Genomic DNA, 22,906 nt, shown 5'->3' with positions numbered 1-22,906 from the left:
TCTCTCTGTCTCTCTCTCTCTTTTACTTCTTCTCCCCCACTCCTCTCCGTCTCTTTCTCTCTTTTACTTCTTCTCCCCCACCCCTCTCCGTCTCTCTGTCTCTTTCTCTCTTTCACTTCTTCTCCCCGACCCCTCTCCGTCTCTCTCTCTCTCTCTTTTACTTCTTCTCCCCCACCCCTCTCCGTCTCTCTCTCTCTCTCTTTTACTTCTTCTCCCCCACCCCTCTCCATCTCTCTGTCTCTCTCTCTCTCTCTTTTACTTCTTCTCCCCCACCCCTCTCCGTCTCTCTCCGTCTCTCTCTCTCTCTCTTTTACTTCTTCTCCCCCACCCCTCTCTGTCTCTCTCTCTCTCTCTTTTACTTCTTCTCCCCCACCCCTCTCCATCTCTCTGTCTCTCTCTCTCTCTTTTACTTCTTCTCCCCCACCCCTCTCCGTCTCTCTCCGTCTCTCTCTCTCTCTTTTACTTCTTCTCCCCCACCCCTCTCCGTCTCTCTCTCTCTCTCTTTTACTTCTCCTCCCCCACCCCTCTCCATCTCTCTGTCTCTCTCTCTCTCTTTTACTTCTTCTCCCCCACCCCTCTCCGTCTCTCTCCGTCTCTCTCTCTCTCTTTTACTTCTTCTCCCCCACCCCTCTCCATCTCTCTGTCTCTCTGTCTCTCTTTTACTTCTTCTCCCCCACCCCTCTCCGTCTCTCTCTGTCTCTTTCTCTCTTTTACTTCTTTCTCCCCCACCCCTCTCTGTCTCTCTCTCTCTCTTACTTCTTCTCCCCCTCCCCTCTCCGTCTCTCTCTCTCTCTCTTTTACTTCTCCTCCCCCACCCCTCTCCATCTCTCTGTCTCTCTCTCTCTCTTTTACTTCTTCTCCCCCACCCCTCTCCGTCTCTCTCCGTCTCTCTCAATTCAATTCAATTCAATTCAAGGGGCTTTATTGGCATGGGAAACATGTGTTAACATTGCCAAAGCAAGTGAGGTAGATAATATACAAAAGTGAAATAAACAATAAAAATTAACAGTAAACATTACACATACATAAGTTTCAAAACAATAAAGATCTCTCTCTCTCTTTTACTTCTTCTCCCCCACCCCTCTCCATCTCTCTGTCTCTCTCTCTCTCTTTTACTTCTTCTCCCCCACCCCTCTCCGTCTCTCTCTGTCTCTTTCTCTCTTTTACTTCTTTCTCCCCCACCCCTCTCTGTCTCTCTCTGTCTCTCTCTCTCTCTTACTTCTTCTCCCCCACCCCTCTCCATCTCTCTGTCTCTCTCTCTCTCTTTTACTTCTTCTCCCCCACCCCTCTCCGTCTCTCTCCGTCTCTCTCTCTCTCTCTTTTACTTCTTCTCCCCCACCCCTCTCCGTCTCTCTCTGTCTCTTTCTCTCTTTTACTTCTTTCTCCCCCACCCCTCTCCGTCTCTCTCTGTCTCTCTCTCTCTCTTACTTCTTCTCCCCCTCCCCTCTCCGTCTCTCTCTCTCTCTCTCTTTCTCTCTTTTACTTCTTCTCCCCCCACCCCTCTCCGTCTCTCTCTTTCCCTCTCTCTCTCTCAGATCCTTGTGAATGTGGGCAGCCATTTTGATCCAGCACGGAGCATCTTCGTAGCGCCTAGAACAGGAGTCTATAGTTTCTGTTTCAATGTGGTCAAGGTCTATAACCGACAGACCATTCAGGTGAGACAAACACGAGGACACAAATACAAAGTTGATGCCCTAAACAAAACAATGTCAGGGTGTGCATAGGAAGGTAAGGTAATTCGAAAGACCATGACTAATCTTGTTTCTTGTCTCCTGCCCCCTCTATCTCTCTCTCTATTCTATATTGCTCTCTCTCCCTCTACCCCTCCACCTCCCTTTCCCCTCCACCTCCCTCTATCCCTTTCTTTCAGGTGAGTCTGGTTTTAAATGGACATCCGATCATCTCAGCCTTTGCCGGGGACCAAGACGTGACCAGGGAAGCAGCCACCAACGCTGGCCTGGTCACCATGGAGAGAGGAGACAAGGCTTATCTCAAACTGGAGAGAGGGAACCTGATGGGGGGGTGGAAATACTCCACCTTCTCTGGGTTTCTGGTGTTTCCTTTGTAAGGAGGGAGGGAGGCAGGGAGGGAGGGTTAAAGGGAGGGAGAGAAGAGGGGGAGGAATGTGGGGAGATAAGAGATGGGTAAGCAAGTGAGTGATGGATAGATAGAGAGTAAATGAGAGAGCGAGAGAGAGAGAGGGAGGGAGAGAGAGAGAGAGAGAGAGAGAGAGAGAGAGAGAGAGAGAGAGAGAGAGAGAGGGAGAGAGGACAAGACAGACTGAGAAGGAGTTGGTATAACAAGGTAGGAGGAGTTTGTATTACAAAATCCTGAATGGTACCATTTGCATTACACTTTTTTCTATACACTGCTCCAGCATATGTAGATCATACAGTGTCATGCTTGTGTAGTTATGTATTGTGTATTGTATTCAACTTCCTTTGATGCATGAAATGCTAATAATGACATAATAATAATAATTACATAGAAATAATAATTGTTCTAAAGCTAATAAAAGACAGTGGCATCTTTGTAGGTAAAGTTCAATCGAGTACAGGCTTAACTGAATGAACAACAGAGACGGAATGTAATCAGGCATTCTATTGTATAGTTTTGGGGTATGGCCTCTTCGCAGAGGAATGCTACTTGGAGCCAGATGATGATGACAGGTAGCCCTATGATGGCCAGCTGGCATCGAACCACCCCACCCCCCTACTCTGATTTACTTTATGAATGCAGGCCCAGAGCACAAATGTAATCATAAGGGTGGCCCTGTAACTGTATAATAGAAGTTGACCTTACCACAGATCTAGGATCAGATGATATGATTCTATGCTCCCTATGATAACCTCAACCGTTAGGGAGATTACATAAAATCTAACCCTGAATCAGTAATGAAAGGGATACTTCCACCTTCTCCAAATCTGTGCATCGGTTAGTGCTGTAAATAGTGAGGACACCTTCAACGCTTCGAGTGGAGGAGTCTGGGTAAGGACTCCTGCAGTTCGCCCTGGTGGATCCGGTGGCAGATGGTATTTTTGGCGAGGTATGTGTGTGTGTTGCCAGGAACCTATGGGTTTCATACCGTACACTGTCACAACCAATTTCTCTCGCTGCTTGAATACCGAGTGGAGACATGTAAGAATATATAGGAGGGTGTGTTGGTTAATTCTTTATAGAAGTGTTAATATAAGATTATAAGCTTAATATGTACTGATATAGAGTTGAGGTCGGAAGTTTACATACACCTAAGCCAAATACATTTAAACTCAGTGTTTCACAATTCCTGACATTTAATCCTAGTAAAAATTCCCTGTTTTAGGTCAGTTAGGATCACCACTGTATTTTAAGAATGTGAAATGTCTGAATAATAGTAGAGAGAATTATTTATTTCAGCTTTTATTTCTTTCATCACATTCCCAGTGGGTCAGCAGTTTACATACACTCAATTAGTATTTGGTAGCATTGCCGTTAAACGTTTTGGGTAGCCTTCCACAAGCTTCCCCCAATAAGTTGCGTGAATTTTGGCCCATTCCTCCAGACAGAGCTGCTGTAACTGAGTCAGGTTTGTAGACCTCCTTACTCGCACACGCTTTTTCAGTTCTGCCCACAAATTGTCTATAGCATAGAGGTCAGGGCTTTGTGATGGCCACTCCAATACCTTGACTTTGTTGTCCTTAAGCCATTTTGCCACAACTTTGGAAGTATGCTTGGGGTCATTGTCCATTTAAAAGACCAATTTGCGACCAAGCTTTAACTTCCTGACTGATGTCTTGAGATGTTGCTTCAATATATCACCATAATTTTCCAACCTCATGATACCATCCATTTTGTGAAGTGCACCAGTCCCATCTGCAGCAAAGCACCCCCACAACATGATGCTGCCACCCCCGTGCTTCACAGTTGGGATGGTGTTCTTTGGCTTGCAAGCCTCCCCCTTTTTCCTCCAAACGTCACAATGGTCCTTATGGCCAAACAGTTCTATTTTTGTTTCATCAGACCAGAGGATATATCTCCAAAAAGTATGATCTTTGTCCCCATGTGCAGTTGCAAACCGTAGTCTGGCTTTTTATGGCGGTTTTGGAGCAGTGACTTCTTCCTTGCTGAGCGGCCTTTCAGGTTATGTCGATATAGGACTTGTTTTACTGTGGATATAGATACTTTTTTGTCAAGCAAAGAGGCACTGAGTTTGAAGGTAGATTTTGAAATAAATCCACAGGTACACCTCCAATTCCCTCAAATGATGTCAATTATCCTATCAGAAGCTTCTAAAGCCATGACATAATTTTGGGAATTTCCCAAGCTGTTTAAAGGCACAGTCAACTTAGTTTATTTAAACTTCTGACCCACCGGAATTGTGATACAGTGAATTACAAGTGAAATAATCTGTCTGTAAACAATTGTTGGAAAAATGACTTGTGTCATGCACAAAGTAGATGTCCTAACCAACTTGCCAAAACTATAGTTTGTTAACAAGACATTTGTGGAGTGGTTGAAAAACAAGTTTTAATGACTCCAACCTAAGTGTATGTAAACTTCTGACTTCAACTGTATGAACCATACATACTTCATATCAATGTCATTGGAATGCCAATCTATTCATAAAATCTATTGTCTCTTTGGATAAGGTTTACAAAAACACAATAAACATTATAAAAGGGAAAAATAGACTTGTTCTAGAGGTGAGACAGATGAAAACACTGATGGTCATTCTGTAAATCTGAGCTTTTTATTGACTTCCCTGAAGCTCAACAAATTGAGAACTTTTTTTAATGCAAAGATATTAAAGATAATTTCTTTAGGACGTCAGTGCAGACCAGTCCCTCGTGGGCAAATATAACAGAATAAAAAAGACAAAGATGGATCAATCCATGCTCTCTAGTTGCACAGGATTTCACCTCTCAAAATGTTACAAAAAAGTAATAAAATAAAAAAGTATCATTTATGGGGTTTTTTTTTTAAGGAGAGTGAATCTCAATATTTTGTGTTTTTATTACAGACAGACTAGAAAAAGAGTTAAGATGAGAGACAAAGAGTGAACCTCGGTCTCTGGCAGAGATTCGTACACGGGCATAGGGCTGGGAGTGTTGGCGACTTCATGGTTCTGGAGCTTTAAGGTTCCTTGGCTTCACTGGAGTGAAGTTAACTCTAGATGGGGCTGTGGGGTTTCTGTGGCGTTTACTGAGATGTGGCGACCCGATGAACATGTAGTTATTGTCACCAAACTGCAGTCCTTCCACATTGCTCATGTTGATGGAGAATCCCCCTGAAAGAGAAAGGGGTTATGGGTGTATCTTAATAGTCTGTCCTTGATTCCTCACGTCATCCACAACAAACATTGGAGAACAAGGTCCCATGTCCCTCCCCTCAGACCTTCTCCTCCAATGCGTGCTTAGGAGGCAAGTAATAAAGGAAATACTTTTGATATTCACCGAGCTCTATCTCAATTGTCACTAATTTCTTCCTTTTCAAAATGTCTTCAAGAAGAGGAAATGCTTCCTTCTGACACTTAGCAGCATGGAAAGACTTGGGAAAAAGTCACAGATATTTTAAACACCTCTTAAAGGGACGGTTCACCCAAATTACAAAATGGCGTATTGGCTTACCTTGCAAGCAGTCTATGGACAAGGTATGACAGCAATCCATGCTTTGGTTTAGTTTCCCTGGCACTGTTTCCACATGCTAACGTTTTAGCATTTGTGTCACAAATCCCATTCAAGTCATGGTACTGATGATAGCATTTTTTCTCTTATAGATGATTTGAACATAATGCGCGGAAAATGCTAATATCGGTCTCATGACTTGAATGGTATTTGTGCCACAAATGCTAAAATGTTACCGCGCGGAAACAGTGCCAGAGAAACTAAACCAAAGCATGGATTCCTGTCATACCTTGTCCATACAGTGCCTTCAGAAAGAATTCAGGCCACTTGACCCCTTTTTCACATTTTGTTGCATTACAGCCTTATTCAAAAATTTATTAAATAGTTTTTTTCCCTCCTCAATCTATACACAATACCCCATCATGACAAAGCAAAAAGAGTTTTTTAGAAATGTTAGCATTTTTATTACAAATAAAAAACTGAAATATCACATTTACATAAGTATTCAGACCCTTTACTCAGTACTTTGTTGAAGCACTTTTGGCAGTGATTACAGCATGAAGTCTTCTTAGGTATGATGCTACAGCTTGGCACACCTGTATTTGGGGAGTTTCTCCCATTCTTATCTGGAGATCCTCCCAAGCTCTGTCAGGTTGTATGGGGAGCGTTGCTGCACATCAATTTTAAGGTCTCTCCAGAAATGTTAGACCGGGTTCAAGTCCGGGCTCTGGCTGGGCCACTCAAGGATATTCAGTGACTTGTCTCAAAACCATTCCTGAGTTGTCTTGGCTGTGTGCTTAGGATCGTTGTCCTGTTGGAAGGTGAACCTTCACCCCAGTCTGAGGTCCTGAGCGCTCTGGAGCAGGTTTTCATCAAGGATCTCTCTGTACTTTGCTTCGTTCATCTTTCCCTCAATTCTGACTAGCATCCCAGTCCCTGCCGCTGAAAAACATCCCCACAGCATGATGCTACCACCACCATGCTTCACCGTAGGGATGGTGCCAGGTTTCCTCCGGACGTGACGCTTGGCATTCAGACCAGAGTTCAAGCTTGGTTTCATCAAACCAGAGAATCTTGTTTCTCATAGTCTGAGATTCTTTAGATGCCTTTTGACAAACTCCAAGCGGGCTGTCATGTGCCTTTTACTGAGGAGTGGCTTCCGTCTGGCCACTCTACCATAAAGGCCTTATTGGTGGAGTGCTGCAGAGATGGTTGTCCTTCTGGAAGTTTCCACAGAGGAACTCTAGAGCTCTGTCAGAATGGCCATCGGGTTCTTGGTAACCTTCCTGACCAAGGCCCTTCTCCACCGATTGCTCAGTTTGGCCGGGTGGCCAGCTCTAGGAAGAGCCTTGGTGGTTCCAAACTTCTTCCATTTAAGAATGATGGAGACCATTGAGTTCTTGGGGACCTTCAATGCTGCAGAAATGTTTTGGTACACTTCCCCAGATCTGACAATCCTGTCTTGGAGCTCTACAGACAATTCCTTCGACCTCGTGGCTTGGTTTTTGCTCTGACATGCACTGTTAACTGCACTGTTAACTATATAGACAGGTGTGTGCCTTTCCAAATAATGACCAATCAATTTAAATTACCACAGCTGGACTCCAATCAAGTTTTAGAAACATCTCAAGGATAATCAACGGAAACAGGATGCACCGGAGTTCAATTTCGAGTCTCATAGCAAAAGGTCTGAATACTTATGTAAATAAGGTATTTCTGTTTATTATTTTTAATACATTTGCTAAAATTTCTAAAAAAACAGTTTTTGCTTTGTTATTATGGGGTATTGCTGAGGATTGTTTATTTATTTAATCCATTTTAGAATATGGCTGTAACGTAACAAAATGTGGAAAAAGTCAAGGGGTCTGAATACTTTCTGAAGGCACTGAATTCACTGCTTTCAGGGTAAGGAGACCGATATGTAACTTGGGTGGACTATACCTTTAACCAATAGATACATAGAAAGTAAATAGACTGAAAGTAATACCTGTGGGATAATTGGATGTGGTAACTGGAGTGGAACACAGGCGCTGAAAGGATAAATTAGAGAGTAAATATGATCATTTTTATTTATTTTATCAGGGAGTCATACTGAGACCAAGGTCTCTTTACAGATGAGCCCTGAATTACATCAAGTATAGAAAATACACACATCAAAATATAAATACAAAATGTAAACAGAAAGAAAACAGGGTCATAAAAAACAAACACATTCATCAAATGTAAGAACATTTTGAAGATTGTTCGACAAATGAGGTGCAAGAAAAATAAAATCTGATTTGCTCAGTAGAGTTAGCTATCTCTGAGAACGGGTGTGGTAACTCCTATGTCTAAAGTTTAGTACTTGGTTACATTGTCTTCTATGACCTGAGCTTTAGTCATGACATTGGTTTCTTTGGTTTCAATGATTCAGCAGAGTGTTCACTTCACTGTTCTATTATTATATAACGGTTATTTTGGGAACACGTTTCCATACAGAAACATGACTCTGTACCTGATAATTGACTGCTGAACTTTGATTAGATGCAGAGCGGGAAGCTGTTGTTTTGCAGTCATGATTGAATACAGGGGGGAACATCTTTGGTTTGTGATTGGTTGAAGAAGTGACCGGATCTGCATCTGGCCGTCTCATTGGCTGGGGTGTGTGCTGAAAGGATGGATACTCTATGAGGGAAAAAAATGAACAAAGAATCTTGTGAATGGATAATACATTTTGTATTCAAACATTAAGGGCCAGAAATGTTTCCATTTCAACCTCATTGGTTACTAAGCAACCACCCACAACAATCCCTCATTGGTTACCAGATAACCTCCCATGACAACCCTTTGTCGGTTACCAGGCGACCACCCACGACAACTTCCTTGCGCATACCTTTATATTTCTGTTTCGAGGTCAAACTACCAGCCGTTTCCTGTAGCAAACACAAGAACAGGAAGTCAAGTTATTTACCTTGTTCGATTATACTCATGTGTTCTGACTTCGAAACTTGAAAATATGAAACATCCTTATTCATGTCACTGAGGGAGAGAGGGGAATGTAGAACATTTACATTCAGTCAGAATATGTTATTGTTAGACATCAGGGATCCTACGGAAAGGAAAAGGGCCACAGTCTGGTACAAGTCAACAGGACAGCCGTGAGTTGGGGAGGAGTGAGGAATTTGGCCTGAGGTCAGATAAAGTGAGGAAGAACAGATATCACTAAAGTTCTGTCTAGCAACAGAGATGTATTGGCTGTTCAGTGATGTTAGGAAGAAAGGTTTAAATACCAGTGCTTGTGTGAATATGTCTTGGTCTTATGCAGCTGTGTGACCCAGCGGGTGAATAAACTTGGTTTGAGCTTTACTAAGCGTCCATGTGTTTTTACTCTATTTAGAACCTAACAATACCCATAACACCACCATGTCACAACTGTTATGTTACATGTTACACAAGAATGCAGACTCATGTTACTCTGTGTAGGCCACTCTGTTTTCTCATACACAAGACGTTTTTCCTTGAATATAGGAAGAAGAAAATAGGTCCTGTATAATGTTTGCATAATATTTATTTATTTGTATTTATATTTATCAGAAACCAATTTTCCATTTTCCTATTTGAGCATCTGGTGCAAAATATATCAAATGATTAACTTTAGACCCATACCTGGTTCCGGGGGGAAGTTTTCCCCTAGGTACTGATGTAGGATCAGCGTCCCCTCCCCCAATCCTAACCATAACCATTACTGAGGAAAATTCAAAACCGACCAGTGTTAAAGGCCAACTTCACCATACATCACATACCTGTGTTGGGGGGGGGTCACTCTTCACATGATCAGAGATTTTCACTTTGGGTTTTTGAATTCCTGTGAAAGGTGAATGAATAAATGAATGGATGGATGGATGAATGAACAAATTAATGAATGAATGATAACTGCAGTGGTAATTTAAGATTTTTGGCAAATGTATTGAGTTATAAAGGGTTGTACCTGATGGTTGTGAGATATGAAGGGCAGCAAAAGCGGATGTAATACTCTGCTCACTCTCTGAGTCCTGGGGGGGGGGGGGGGGGAGAGGGAGAGAGAGAGAGAGAGAGAGAGAGAGAGAGAGAGAGAGAGAGAGAGAAAGAGAGAGAGAGATGGGAGTTAGAATGCGAGGTAGACATAGTTGTTTAATAAAGTTGACTAGTACTGTTACGGTACTGAAAGCTTTGAATGACAGGCTCATCTTCAGTACCAGTGTTTTCTGCACTTGATGCACGGCATCATTTATCCCTTGTTTGTGTTTCTCGTACATCTTCTCTGTCACAGCAAGGCAGTCTGAACACCAAAAAAATAGAGCCATGGGTCACAAGAAAATATGGGTTAAAGATGTACTTCGGGATCATAAGCACACAAAAAATCATAACATATTGCACAAATTTGATTTGTAACATATCCACTCCCCTCCAGGCTCTTGTCTTACCCAGGAATGTGGGTCTCAGGGTGGGCTTTGTATCCCAGCATCTCTCCATGAGCTCCACCAGTTCCCCCAGCCCTTCGACCTGGTCCCTGTCCAACACATGCAGAGAAGGTCTATCCCCCTGGGGGATCCGGAACCGCACCAAACTGGACCGGGCGTCTAGGGGGAGGGGAGGGGAGAAGGAGGAGAGGGAGGGTTGTGAATTAGAGGGAAGTGGGTATATCTTTGATGGGTAAATGTATTTATGTTTCTGTGTTAGGACTAGTTACTCACTAGGATATGGCTCTTTGCCCGTGATAATGGACCACAGGAGTATGCCATAGCTGTTAGAAAGAGAACAATAATCATCAGGATGGCCATGTGACGTATCTTTCTCCTACTACAGTGCCATCAGAAAGTTTATCCCGCATTTTGTGGAGTTACAAAGTGGGATTAAAATGATTTAATTGTCATTTCTTGTCAACGATCTACACAAAATACTCTGTAATGTCAACTTGGAAGAAACATTCTTAACCTTTATAAAAAATGGAATAACAACAATAATATTAATTTTCAAAACAAAAATATCTTGATTAGATAGGTATTCAAGACCCTGAGTCAATACATTTTAGAGTCACCTTTGGCAGCGATTATAACTGTGAGTCTTTCTGGGTAAGTCTCTAAGAGCTTTCCACACATTTGGATTTGGTAACACTTGCCCATTATAAATTTCAAAATTCTTCAAGCTGTGTCAAATTGGTTGTTGATCATTGCGAGACAGCTATTTTCAGGTCTTGCCATAGATTTTCAAGCAGATTTAAGTCAAAACTGTAACTCAGCCACTCAGGAACATTCATTGTCTTCTTGGTAAGTAACTCCAGTGTAGATTTGGCCTTGTGTTTTAGGTTGTTGTCCTGCTGAAAGGTGAATTCATCTCCCAGTGTCTGGTGGAAGCAGGTTGAAACAGGTTTTCCTATAGGATTTTGCCTGTGCTCAGCTCAATTTCAGTTTTTTTAAATCCTGAAACTCGCCAGTCCTTAACGATTACAAGCATATCCATAACATGATGCAGCCACCACTATGCTTGAAAATATGGAGAGTGGTATTCAGTAATGTGTTCTATTGTATTTGCCCCTGATGAGTTCTGACTCTAAACTTGAAATATTGTTAATTATCAGGTATCTTACTGGAATATTGAGTGCCATAGTCTGGTTTCTACACCAGAAGTTAATGGTTATCTGTAGGAGGAACGTATATAGTGGAGGCAATTAAGCTCGGAATGTACTGAATAAAGGAAAGGCAATCACATGTTTACAGGCACTGATAAGTATGGAGAGATGTGGTTTAGTGAGGAAGGGGGCCGAGGTCAGGTCAGGTCAGATTAAGGGAGAAGGAACAGTTTATTGCCCGCATTACTTAACTTCCTGTCTTGCAATAAAGATGTAATGTTTAGACAGAAGGAGGAGACTCCACCCCAAATTGGGATATACATAATACCACTGGTGGAAATATGTCTTTGTCTTATGCAGCTGTATAAGACTGTATATGACCCAGTGCGTGAATAAACTTGGTTTGAGCTTTATTAAGAATCTGTGAGTTTTAATCTGTTTATTTAGAACCTAACACCCCAAACATAACACTTTGTATTCAGGACAAAAAGTTAATTGCTTTGCCAGATTTATTGCAGTATTACTTTAGTGCCTTGTTGCAAACAGGATGCATGTTTTGGAATATTGCATAGGCTTCCTTCTTTTCACTCAGTCAATTAGGTTAGTATTGTGGAGTAACTACAAATGTTTTTGATCCCTCCTCAGTTCTCTTATCACAGCCATTGAAGAGCGGCAGGTAGCATAGCGGTTGCTTGTTCGAATCCCGAGCTGATTCAGAGGGGTTGGGTTAAATGCGAAAGACACATTTTGGTTGAATGCTTTCAGTTGTGCAACTGACTAGGTATCCCCCTTTCCCATTAAACTCTGTACCTGTTTTATAAATCACCATTGGCCTCATGGTGAAATCCCTGAGCGGTTTCCTTCCTCTCCGAGTTAGGAAGGATGCCTGTATCTTTGTAGGGACTGGGTGTGTTCATACACCATCCAAAGTGTAATTAACAGATGAGGTAGTCATTCAAAAATAATTTTAAAACGCTCACTCACAGTGTATGACTTTGTAAGCACATTTTTACTCCTGAACTTATTTAGACTTGCCATAACAAAGGGGTTGAATACTTCTTGACTCAAGACATTTCAGCTTTTCATTTTTTATGAATTTGTAAACATTTAGAAAAACATAATTCCACTTTGTGTGTAGGCCAGTGACACAAAATCTCAGCGTAGTCCAGTTTAAGGCTCCAACACAACATAATGTGGAAAAAATATATGAGTGTGAAAACTTTCTGAAGGCACTATATGTATCCATTCAGTTCACAAGCATTTCGCTGCACGTTTTATACCTGCTGTAAACGGTTTTATTATCCTGAATGATGCCTTGAGAAACAGTGAAATGACAATTGTATCAATGGTGTATACTTACCTGTAGATATCCGAGGCGTGGGTGGGCTTGTATGTCATGTCAAAAGCCTCTGGTGGCATGTAACTTAGTGTTCCGCCGTCCTCTCCCGTGTCCTTCCTGTTCGCTTTGGAAATGCTGTGGTAAACCCTGGCTAGGCCGAAATCTGTCAGCTGGAGAGAGAGGAGAAAGGAGAGAGAGAATAATGTCACAATCATTGGTGAAATTGCCAAGGGAGGCACATGGGGGGTCATATCTCTGCACCAGCCGTCCCTGGCCACTCTTGGTGCCCCCCCTCCCCCATTCTCATTGGGTCAGAACGCTGTCAATCTGGCTCAAATTGAAGAGGTTCTGGTTTTCCCTTTGTCTGGAAACATTTTTTGGGAAGCTCCATCGACGACCACATCGTCATCTGCATTTCTGGCATTAGGAGAAAAACTTTCAGAATGACAGAGTGAATGCTGACAGAATAGAATCAGGAGACAGACTCGGGCGTTGGGATCAACATTCAACAACACAAGTGTAATAATTATTCTTTGGTGTGTGCTTATATTTGTCCTATTTCACAGATGTACAAGTATGTATTATACATGTGAAATACATGTGAAATAGTTTTCATTATACATGAAAACGATGAAATAAAACATATGGAATCATCAAAAAAGTGTTAAATCAAAATATATTTTATATTTGAGATTCTTCAAAGTAGCCACCCTTTGCCTTGACGCCAGCTTTGCACACTCTTGGCATTCTCTCAACCAGCTTCATGAGGTTGTCATCTGGAATGCATTGCAATTAACAGGTGTGCCTTGTTAAAAGTTAATTTGTGGAATTTCCTTTGAGCCAATCAGTTGTGTTGTGACGTAGTGTTAGTATATAGAAGATAGCACTATTTATTTAACTAGGCAAGTCAGTTAAGAACAAATTATTATTTACAATGACGGTCTAACCCGGCCAAACCCTAACCCGGGCGATGCTGGGCCAATTGTGCGCCGCCCTATGGGACTCCCAATCAAGGCCGGTTGTGAGACAGCCTGGAATCAAACCAGGGTCTGTAGTGACGCCTATAGCACTGAGATGCAGAGATGCAGTGCCTTAGACAGCTGCGCTACTTGGGAGCCCAAATAAGCAAAGAGAAATGACAGTCCATCATTAATTTAAGACATGAAGGTCAGTCAATTCTGATAATTTTAAGAACTTTGAAAGTTTCTTCAAGTGCGGTCGCAGAAACCACCAAGCACTATGATGAAACTGGCTCTAATGAGGACCGCCACAGGAAAGGAAGACCCAGAGTTACCTCTGCTGCAGAGGATAAGTTACCAGCCTCAGAAATCAGCAATTAACTGCACCTCAGATTGCAGCCCAATTTATTGCTTCACAGAGTTCAAGTAACAGACACACCTCAACATCAACTGTTCAGAGGAGACTGCGTGAATCTAGCCTTCATATGGTTGCTGTAAAGAAACCACCACTAAAGGACACCAATAAGAAGAAGAGACTTGCTTGGCCCAAGAAACACGAGCAATGGACATTAGACCGGTGGAAATCTGTCCTTTGGTCTGACGAGTCCAAATTTGCGATTGTTTGGTTCCAACCGCTGTGTCTTTTTGAGATGCAGAGTAGGTAAACGGAAGATCTCCACATGTGTGGTTCCCACCGTGAAGCATGGAGGAGGAGGTGTGATGGTGTGGGGGTGCTTGCTGGTGACACTGTCAGTGATTTATTTAGAATTCAAGGCACACTTAACCAGCATGGCTGCAGCGATACGCCATCCCATCTGGTTTGCACTTAGTGGGACTATCATTTGTTTTTTAACAGGACAATGACCCAAAACACACCTCCAGGCTGTGTATAACGTCATCTGTGTACACCTCCTCTGCATTACCTGATGAAATTGCTGTATAATATGATCTTGTTATGATCTATATATGATCTAATGCACATTCAGATGTCATAAATCAGCACTGCAGAGCTCTCTATGTCCTCTGTCATACCTTGATTGTATTACTGTTGATTATATCTGGAAATGTGCATATACACCCAGGCCCATCTACTGTTTCTAGCCCCAATTCTACTTGTGCTCTGATTAGTGTTTCAAGAATTTCTGCTCTCGTAAAAGCCTGTGTTTTCTGCACGTGAACACTAGAAGCTTATTTTCTAAAATAGATCAATTGAAAGTGTGGGTTCACAGCTCCAATCCAGATGTGTTGGTCATTACTAAGACGTGGTTAAGGAAGAGTGTTTTGAATACTGATGTTAACCTTTCTGGTTATAACCTTTTTCGGCAAGACAGATCTTCCAAAGGTGGTGGAGTGGCCATCTTTACCAAGGATCACCTTCAGTGCTCTGTTGTCTCCACCAAGTCTGTCCCCAAACAATTTTATTTGCTGGTTTTAAGCATTACACTTTCAAATAGCTCTTCGTTGACTTTTGCTGGGTGCTATCGTCCTCTATCAGCACCGGCCTGTACCCTACCTGCCCTAAGCTCTCTGCTGGCTCCTTACACTAAGTCTGAATTTGTCCTGCTAGGTGACCTAAACTGGGACATGCTTAAACCACCTGACCAAGTCCTAAAGCAATGGGACTCCCTAACTCTTTCTCAGATTATTACCAATCCCACAAAATATGACACAAAAAACACCAAGAAAAGGCTACTCTCCTTGATGTTAGCCTCACAAATAATCCTTACAGGTATCAGTCTGATGTTTTCTGTAATGACCTTAGTGATCACTGTTTTACAGCCTGTGTTCGTAATGGCTGCTCAGTGAAACGGCTTGTCCTGATTTGTCAGACGCTTGCTAAAAACTTCCTTCATGACCTGGCCTCTGTAAATTGGAATCAGCTTGATCCCCTCTGTCGAAGACGCTTGGACCTTCTTTTATTATATTTTCAGTGATATTATAAACAAACACGCCCCCATAATGAAAATTTGAATTAAAAACAGGTTCAGTCCCTGGTTCGATCGTGATCTTGCTGAGTTACTCTACCTCAAGAATTGCATTTGGACTCCTGTGGCGGACGGGGCGCATACACGCTGACAAGGTCGCCAGGTTTATGGTGTTTCCTCCGACACATTGGTATGGCTGGCTTCCGGGTTAAGCTGGTATTGCGTCAAGAAGCACAGCGGCTTGGCTGGGTCGTGTTTCGGAGGAAGCATGGCTTTCGACCTTCGCCTCTCCCGAGTCCGTACGGGAGTTGCAGCGATGAGACAAGACTGTAACTACCAATTGGATACCACAAAATTGTGGGGAAAAAAGGGGTAAAAAGTAAAATATTTAAATAAAATTAAAATGAAAAATTATACAAAAATATAAAATACATAAATAAAAAGTAAAGAATTGCATTTGGCGAAAGGCTCGGCACACGCATACTCAGGCTGACTGGCTCTTGTTCAGGCAAATGGGAAATAAGTGCACTCAGGCTCTCTGGAAGGCCAAAGTTAGTTATTTTAAGGAGCAGTTCTCTCTCTGTGGGTCTAACCCCAAGAAGTTCTGGAAAAAGGTTAAAGACCTGGAGAATAAACCCTCCTCTTCACAGCGGCCCATGTCCCTTAATGTTGATGATGTGGTTGTTACTGACAAGAAGCACATGGCTGAGCTTTTTAATCACCACTTCATTAAGTTAGGATTCCTATTTGACTCAGCCATGCCTCATTTCCCGTTCAACATTTCCTCATCAACCACCCCTTCTAATGCGACTAGCATCAATGCCATGCAACACTCCTTCCGTGGCCTCCAACTGCTTTTAAATGCTAGTAAAACTAAATGCATGCTCTTCAACAGATTGCTGCCCGCACCTGCCCGCCCGACTAGCATCACTACTCTGGACAGTTCTGACTTAGAATATGTGGACAACTACAACTACAAATACCTAGGTGTCTGGTTAAACTGTTAACTCTCCTTCCAGATTCACATTAAGCATCTCCAATCCAAAATGAAATCTAGAATCGGATTCCTATTTCGCCACAAAGCCTCCTTCACTCATGCTGCCAAACATACACTCGTAAAACTGACTATCCTACCGATCCTTGACTTGTAATTTAATGTAATTTACAAAATAGCCTCCAACACTCTACTCAGCAAACTGGATGTAGTCTATTACAGTACCGTCCATTTTGTCACCAAAGCCCCATATACTACCCAGCACTGCAACCTGTATGCCCTTGTTGGCTAGCCCTCGCTACATATTTGTCGCAAAAACCCATTGGCTCCAGGTCATCGATAAGTCTTTGCTAGGTACTTCCTTTGGCCAACTTTCCTTCCAGTTCTCTGCTGCCAATGTCTGGAACGAATTGCAAAAATCACTGAAGCTGGAGACCTATATCTCCCTCTCTAACTTTAAACATCAGCTGTCAGAGCAGCTTACCGATCACTGTACATGTACACAGACAATCTGTAAATAGCCCACCCAACTACCTCATCCCATATTGTTATTTATCTTCTTGCTCTTTTGCACACCAGTATCTCTACTTGCACATCATCATCTGCACATCTATCACTCCAGTGTTAATGCTAAATTGTAATTATTTTGCCTCTATGGCTTATTTGTTGCCTTACCTCCCTACTCTTCTACATTTGCACACACTGTATATAGATTTTTATAGTGTGTTATTGACTGTACGTTTGTTTATGTGTAAGTCTGTGTTGTTGTTTTTGTCGCACTGCTTTGATTTATCTTGGCCAGGTCACAGTTGTAAATGAGAACTTGTTCTCAACTGGTCTACCTGGTTAAATAAAGGTGAAATAAAAATAAACAAATAATGCTCCTCCCTCTTCTTCCCCTGCCCCGCTACAATGTTTCACCCTGCAGGCGGTCACTGAGTCCAAGGTGCTAAAGAAGCTCCTTAAACTTGACCCCCAAAAAAACATCTGAGTCAGATGGTTTAGACCCTTTCTTCTTTGAGGTTGCTGCCCCTATCATCACCAAGGATCTATCTGACCTTTTTAACCTGTCTCTCCTCTCTGGGGAGGTTCCCATTGCTTGGAAGGCAGTCACTGTTCATCCTTTATTTAAAGGGGAGATCAAGCTGATCCTAACTGTTACAGGCCTATTTCTATTTTGCCCTGTTTATCAAAAGTGTTGGAAAAACTTGTCAAAAATTAACTGGCTAGCTTTCTTGATGTCTATAGTATTCTCTCGGGTATGCAATCTGGTTTCCGCTTAGATTATGGATGTGTCACTGCAACCTTAAAGGTCCTCAATGATGTCACCATTGCCCTTGATTCTAAGCAATATTGTGCTGCTATTTTTGTTGACTTGGCCAAAGATTTTGATACAGTAGACCATTCCATTCTTGTAGGCTGGCTAAGGGGTATTGGTGTCTTTGAGGGGTCTGTGGCCTGGTTTGCTAACTACCTCTCTCAAAGAGTGCAGTGTATAAAGTCAGAAAATATGCTGTCTCAGCCACTGCCTAGGCTCAATCCTAGGCCCCACGCTCTTCTCAATTTACATCAACAACATAGCTCAGGCCGTAGGACGCTCTCTCATCAGGATCTCAGCGATCACTGCCTCATTGCCTGTATCCGCTATGGGTCTGCGGGCAAACGACCACTCCTCATCACTGTCAAACGCTCCCTAAAACACTTCTGCGAGCAGGCCTTTCTAATCGACCTGGACCGGTTATCCTGGAAGGATATTGACCTCATCCCGTCAGTCGAGGATGCCTGGTCATTCTTTAAAAGTAATTTCCTCACCATCTTAGATAAGCATGCCCAGTTCAAAAAATGCAGAACTAAGAACAGATATAGCCCTTGGTTCACTGACTGCCCTTGACCAGCACAAAAACATCCTGTGGCGTACTGCAATAGCATCGAATTTTCCCCTCGATATGCAACTGTTCAGGGAAGTCAGGAACCAATACACGCAGTCAGTCAGGAAAGCAAAGGCTAGCTTTTTCAAGCAGAAATTCGCATCCTGTAGCTCTAACTCCAAAAAGTTTTGGGACACTGTAAAGTCCATTGAGAACAAGAGCACCTCCACCCAGCTGCCCACTGCACTGAGGCTAGGTAACACGGTCACCACTGATAAATCCATGATAATCGAAAATGTCAATAAGCATTTCTCAACGGCTGGCCATGCCTTCCTACCTGGCTACTCCAACCCCGGCCAACAGCACCCCCCCCCCCCCCCCCCCCCCGCAGCTACTCGCCCAAGCCTCCCCAGCTTCTCCTTTACCCAAATCCAGACAGCAGATGTTCTGAAAGAGCTGCAAAACCTGGACCCGTACAAATCAGCTGGGCTAGACAATCTGGACCCTCTCTTTCTAAAACCGCCGCCATTGTTGCAACCCCTATTACCAGCCTGTTCAACCTCTCTTTCGTATCGTCCGAGATCCCTAAAGATTGAAAAGCTGCCGCGGTCATCCCCCTCTTCAAAGGGGGTGACACCCTAGACCCAAACTGTTACAGACCTATATCCATCCTGCCCTGCCTTTCTAAAGTCTTCGAAAGCCAAGTTAATAAACAGATCGCTGACCATTTCAAATCCCACCGTACCTTCTCCGCTGTGCAATCCGGCTTCCGAGTCGGTCACAGGTGCACCTCAGCCACGCTCAAGGTACTAAACGATATCATAACCGCCATCGATAAAAGACAGTACTGTGCAGCCGTCTTCATCGATCTGGCCAAGGCTTTTGACTCTGTCAATCACCGTATTCTTATCGGCAGACTCAACAGCCTTGATTTTTCTAATGACTGCTTCGCCTGGTTCACCAACTACTTTGCAGAGAGTTCAGTGTGTCAAATCGGAGGGCATGTTGTCCGTACCTCTGGCCGTCTCTATGGGGGTATCACAGGGTTCAATTCTCATACCCTGTTTTGTGCTGCTGCCATGTTGTGTTGCTACCCTGTTGTTGTCATGTTGTGTTGCTACCATGCTGAGTTGTCATGTGATGCTGCCATGCTATGTTGTTGTCTTAGGTCTCTCTTTATGTAGTGTTGTGTTGTCTCGCTTTTCGTGATGTGTGTTTTGTCCTATATTTTTATTTATTTTTAATCCCTGCAGGTCGCCTTTTGGTAGGCAGTCATTGTAAATAAGAATTTATTCTTAACTGACTTGCCTAGTTAAATAAAGGTCAAATAATAATACAAATAATGGTGCCAATTGTGCTATTGTGTGTGTTATTTGTAACTTATTTGGTACATAATGTTTGTTGTTTTTCTATTTCTTAATTTTTTACTTCAGTTTATTTTAGGAAATACTTTCCAAACACTTATTTTTCTTAAAACTGTATTGTTAGTTAAGGACTTGTAAGTAAGCATTTCACTGTAAGGTCTACAGACCGGTTGTATTCGGCGCATGTGACTATTTAAAATTTTATTTGATTTGATTTGGAAGGGCTATTTGACCAAGAAGGAGAGTGATGGAGTGCTGCATCAGATGACCTGGCCCCCACAATCACCCAACCTCAACCAAATTGAGATGGTTTGGGATGACTTGGACCGCAGAGTAAAGCAAAAGCAGCCAACAAGTGCTCAGCATATGTGGAAACTCCTTCAAGACTGTTGTAAAAGCATTCCAGGTGACTACCTAATGAAGCTGGTTGAGAGAATGCCAAAAGTGTGCAAAGCTGTCATCAAGGCAAAGGTTGGCTACTTTGAGAACCTCAAATATAAAATATATTTAGATTTGTTTAACACTTTTTTGGTTACTACATGATCCCATATGTGTTATTTCATAGTTTTGATGTCTTCACTACTATTCTACAATGTAGAAAATAGTCAAAAATAAAGAAAAACCCTTGAATGTATAGGTGTGTCCAAACTTTTGACTGGTACTGTATCAAACCAAGGAGCCTGGGACTTGCCTTGGCATGGAGGCTGTCATCCAGCAGCACGTTACTGGGCTTGAGATCCAGGTGCAGCAGGGGCGGATTGAGGTGGTGGAGAAAGTTCATGCCCAGAGCCACCTGGTGGGCCAGGCGGAAGGACAGGGGCCAGGGTGGGGGGCCAGAGAGACGTTCCTGGAGGGTCGCTAGGGACCCCCTCTCCATAAACTGTAGAAATATTACAAATAAAGTAGAATAAATACCCACACATTGTATATGCTCCTAATTACCACCCGTGCATGTTCTGAGTCACTAAGTCAGACTTATTCACAGTAGGTATTATTTACCTCCATGACCAGCCCCAGGTGGGTGGAGAGGCCGGACCTTGGGGGCCGTCCCTGGTACACCCCTAGGATCCTGAGGACATATGAGCTCCCCCCCTGGCGCATGAGGTCTGCCTCTCTGAGCAGAGATGAGCTGGAGCTGGTGTGTATGTGTGTGTGTGATGGGTAGGTAGAGGTGTGTGTGTGTGTGTGATGGGTAGGTAGAGGTGTGTGTGTGTGTGTGTGTGTGTGTGTGTGTGTGTGTGTGTGTGTGTGTGTGTGTGTGTGTGTGTGTGTGTGTGTGTGTGTGTGTGTGTGTGTGTGTGTGTGTGTGTGTGTGTAGGTAGGTAGGTAGGTAGGTAGGTAGGTAGGTAGGTAGGTAGGTAGGTAGGTAGGTAGGTAGGTAGGTAGGTAGGTAGGTAGGTAGGTAGGTAGGTAGGTAGGTAGGTAGGTAGAGGTGTGTGTGTGGAGGGACAAAATAATTGACAGAGATATAGGCAACATGTTATTGAGGAAAATGTGTTTGTTTGCCTGGGCCACTCGAACCCGGGTCAAACGACTGTCAACCTAACAGTCGTTACACCAAGAGATCCGAACCCCTTGATGAGATCAATAGGTGTTGGGTTAACTATGGTCGCTGCAATATCAATATGCACTCAACTCAAGAAAGTACTTTTATGCAAAGTTTTAAAATAGACCATACTTACCCATCATCATAATGCAACAACTTGATGGCCACGTCCAATCCCCACTCTACATGTCTGGCCTTGTGGATCTGTCCAAACCCTCCTGAGCCAATCACACACCATTTTTGCAGGCTGTCATCACCAATCAGCAACGGAGCCGGACAACTGGACAGTTCCATCTTTCACCAGGAGGCCAAGGAGAAATACTGCAACTAAACCACAAGTGAAACAATGGATTGTTACAGCATGTGTGATGATGTACAATATAATGTACAGAACGTAGGCTACAATACTGCACAAAGTAACTGATTTACTGTAGCTACTGTGCCAAAGTGAGAAGAACAGACAACCATAAAGAATATCCTCATGCACAGAAATAGAAAAAAGACAAAGGGGGGAGAGCGAGAGAGAAAGAAAATAAATCCAATTTCGATCAACTCCCATATCTATTGGATGAAATACCTCAGTGTTCCATCACAGCAGCAAGATGTGTGACCTGTTGCCACAAGAAATGGGCAACCAGTGAAGAACAAACACTATTGTAAATGTAACAGTTTAACTTTACGGCCGTCCCCTCGCCCCGACCCGGGCGCAAACCAGGGACCCTCTGCACACATCAACAACAGTCACCCACGAAAGCCACGGCCCTTGCAGAGCAAGGGGAACTACTACTTCAAGGTCTCAGAGCGAGTGATGTAACCAATTGAAACGCTATTAGTGCGCACCACCGCTAACTAGCTAGCCATTTCACATCCGTTACACTCACCCCCCTTTCGACCTCCTCCTTTTCCGCAGCAACCAGTGATCCGGGTCAACAGCATCAATGTAACACTTTAACTTTAGTCCGTCCCCTCGCGCGAACCAGGGACCCTCTGCACACATCAACAACAGTCACCCATGAAGCATCGTTACCCATCGCTCCACAAAGGCCGCGGCCCTTGCAGAGCAAGGGGAACCACTACTTCAAGGTCTCAAAGCGAGTGACATAACCGATTGAAACGCTATTAGCGCGCACCACCGTTAACTAGCTAGCCATTTCACACCCGTTACATAAATACAACCCATATTTATGTTTATTTATTTTCCCTTTCGTACTTTAACTATTTGCACATCGTTATAACACTAATATGACATTGGAAATGTCTTTATTCCTTTGAAACTTCTGTGAGTGTAATGTTTACTGTTCATTTTGGATTGTTTATTTAACTTTGTTTATTATCTATTTAACTTGCTTTGGCAATGTAAACATTATGTTTTCGATGCCAATGAAGCCCTTTGAATTTAATTTCATTGAAAGAGAGAGACAGTAAAGACTCAATCTCTCAACTATAATGGTATTTTCCTTCGTACTCTTTTAACTTCCTCAATTGTAATCTACCATTCAATAAAAATAAGAAAAAAATCACAGAACCAAACAGAACCATGCTTACCTTTATGGTTTTCATGCTCTTTATAACAATAGGTGTTATTAAAAACACAATTTTGCAATGAAATAGCAGCGAAAATGATCAAACCCGTTGTCTAAACCCGTTGTGTTAAAAATATGTCAGTTCATTTTCTGCGAGATATCTTTTCTAATGGCGGTGTACTTCTCATAAACTTCTTT

General features: G+C 42.8%; 2 protein-coding genes across 2 annotated transcripts in view; one reads left to right on the top strand and one right to left on the bottom strand.

Moving 5' to 3' along the window:
- Nucleotides 1-8,948, top strand: part of LOC139561481 (cerebellin-1-like) — a 22,782-nt gene extending 13,834 nt beyond the window's left edge. Inside the window, exons 3-4 of the mRNA XM_071378608.1 lie at nucleotides 1,536-1,655; nucleotides 1,871-8,948. Of these exons, the coding sequence (XP_071234709.1) occupies nucleotides 1,536-1,655; nucleotides 1,871-2,068 (318 nt within the window). The 3' untranslated portion in view covers nucleotides 2,069-8,948. The remainder of the gene's footprint in view (nucleotides 1-1,535; nucleotides 1,656-1,870) is intronic.
- On the bottom strand, nucleotides 4,707-22,906 carry ripk3 (receptor-interacting serine-threonine kinase 3). The gene is made up of 14 exons (XM_071378609.1): nucleotides 22,731-22,906; nucleotides 21,322-21,512; nucleotides 20,639-20,774; nucleotides 20,331-20,519; nucleotides 12,551-12,699; nucleotides 10,316-10,365; nucleotides 10,046-10,201; nucleotides 9,818-9,900; nucleotides 9,571-9,634; nucleotides 9,386-9,447; nucleotides 8,476-8,515; nucleotides 8,098-8,267; nucleotides 7,591-7,633; nucleotides 4,707-5,266 (listed from the first exon to the last, which is right to left on the bottom strand). The coding sequence occupies exons 2-14, from the start codon at nucleotides 21,477-21,479 to the stop codon at nucleotides 5,097-5,099; spliced, it is 1,470 nt and encodes a 489-aa protein (XP_071234710.1). The 5' UTR covers nucleotides 21,480-21,512; nucleotides 22,731-22,906; the 3' UTR covers nucleotides 4,707-5,096.

The sequence above is a fragment of the Salvelinus alpinus genome, chromosome 31 (assembly GCF_045679555.1).
Source record: "Salvelinus alpinus chromosome 31, SLU_Salpinus.1, whole genome shotgun sequence".
Classification (NCBI taxonomy): Eukaryota; Metazoa; Chordata; class Actinopteri; order Salmoniformes; family Salmonidae; genus Salvelinus; species Salvelinus alpinus.
This window is presented reverse-complemented; position numbering and strand designations above follow the sequence as displayed.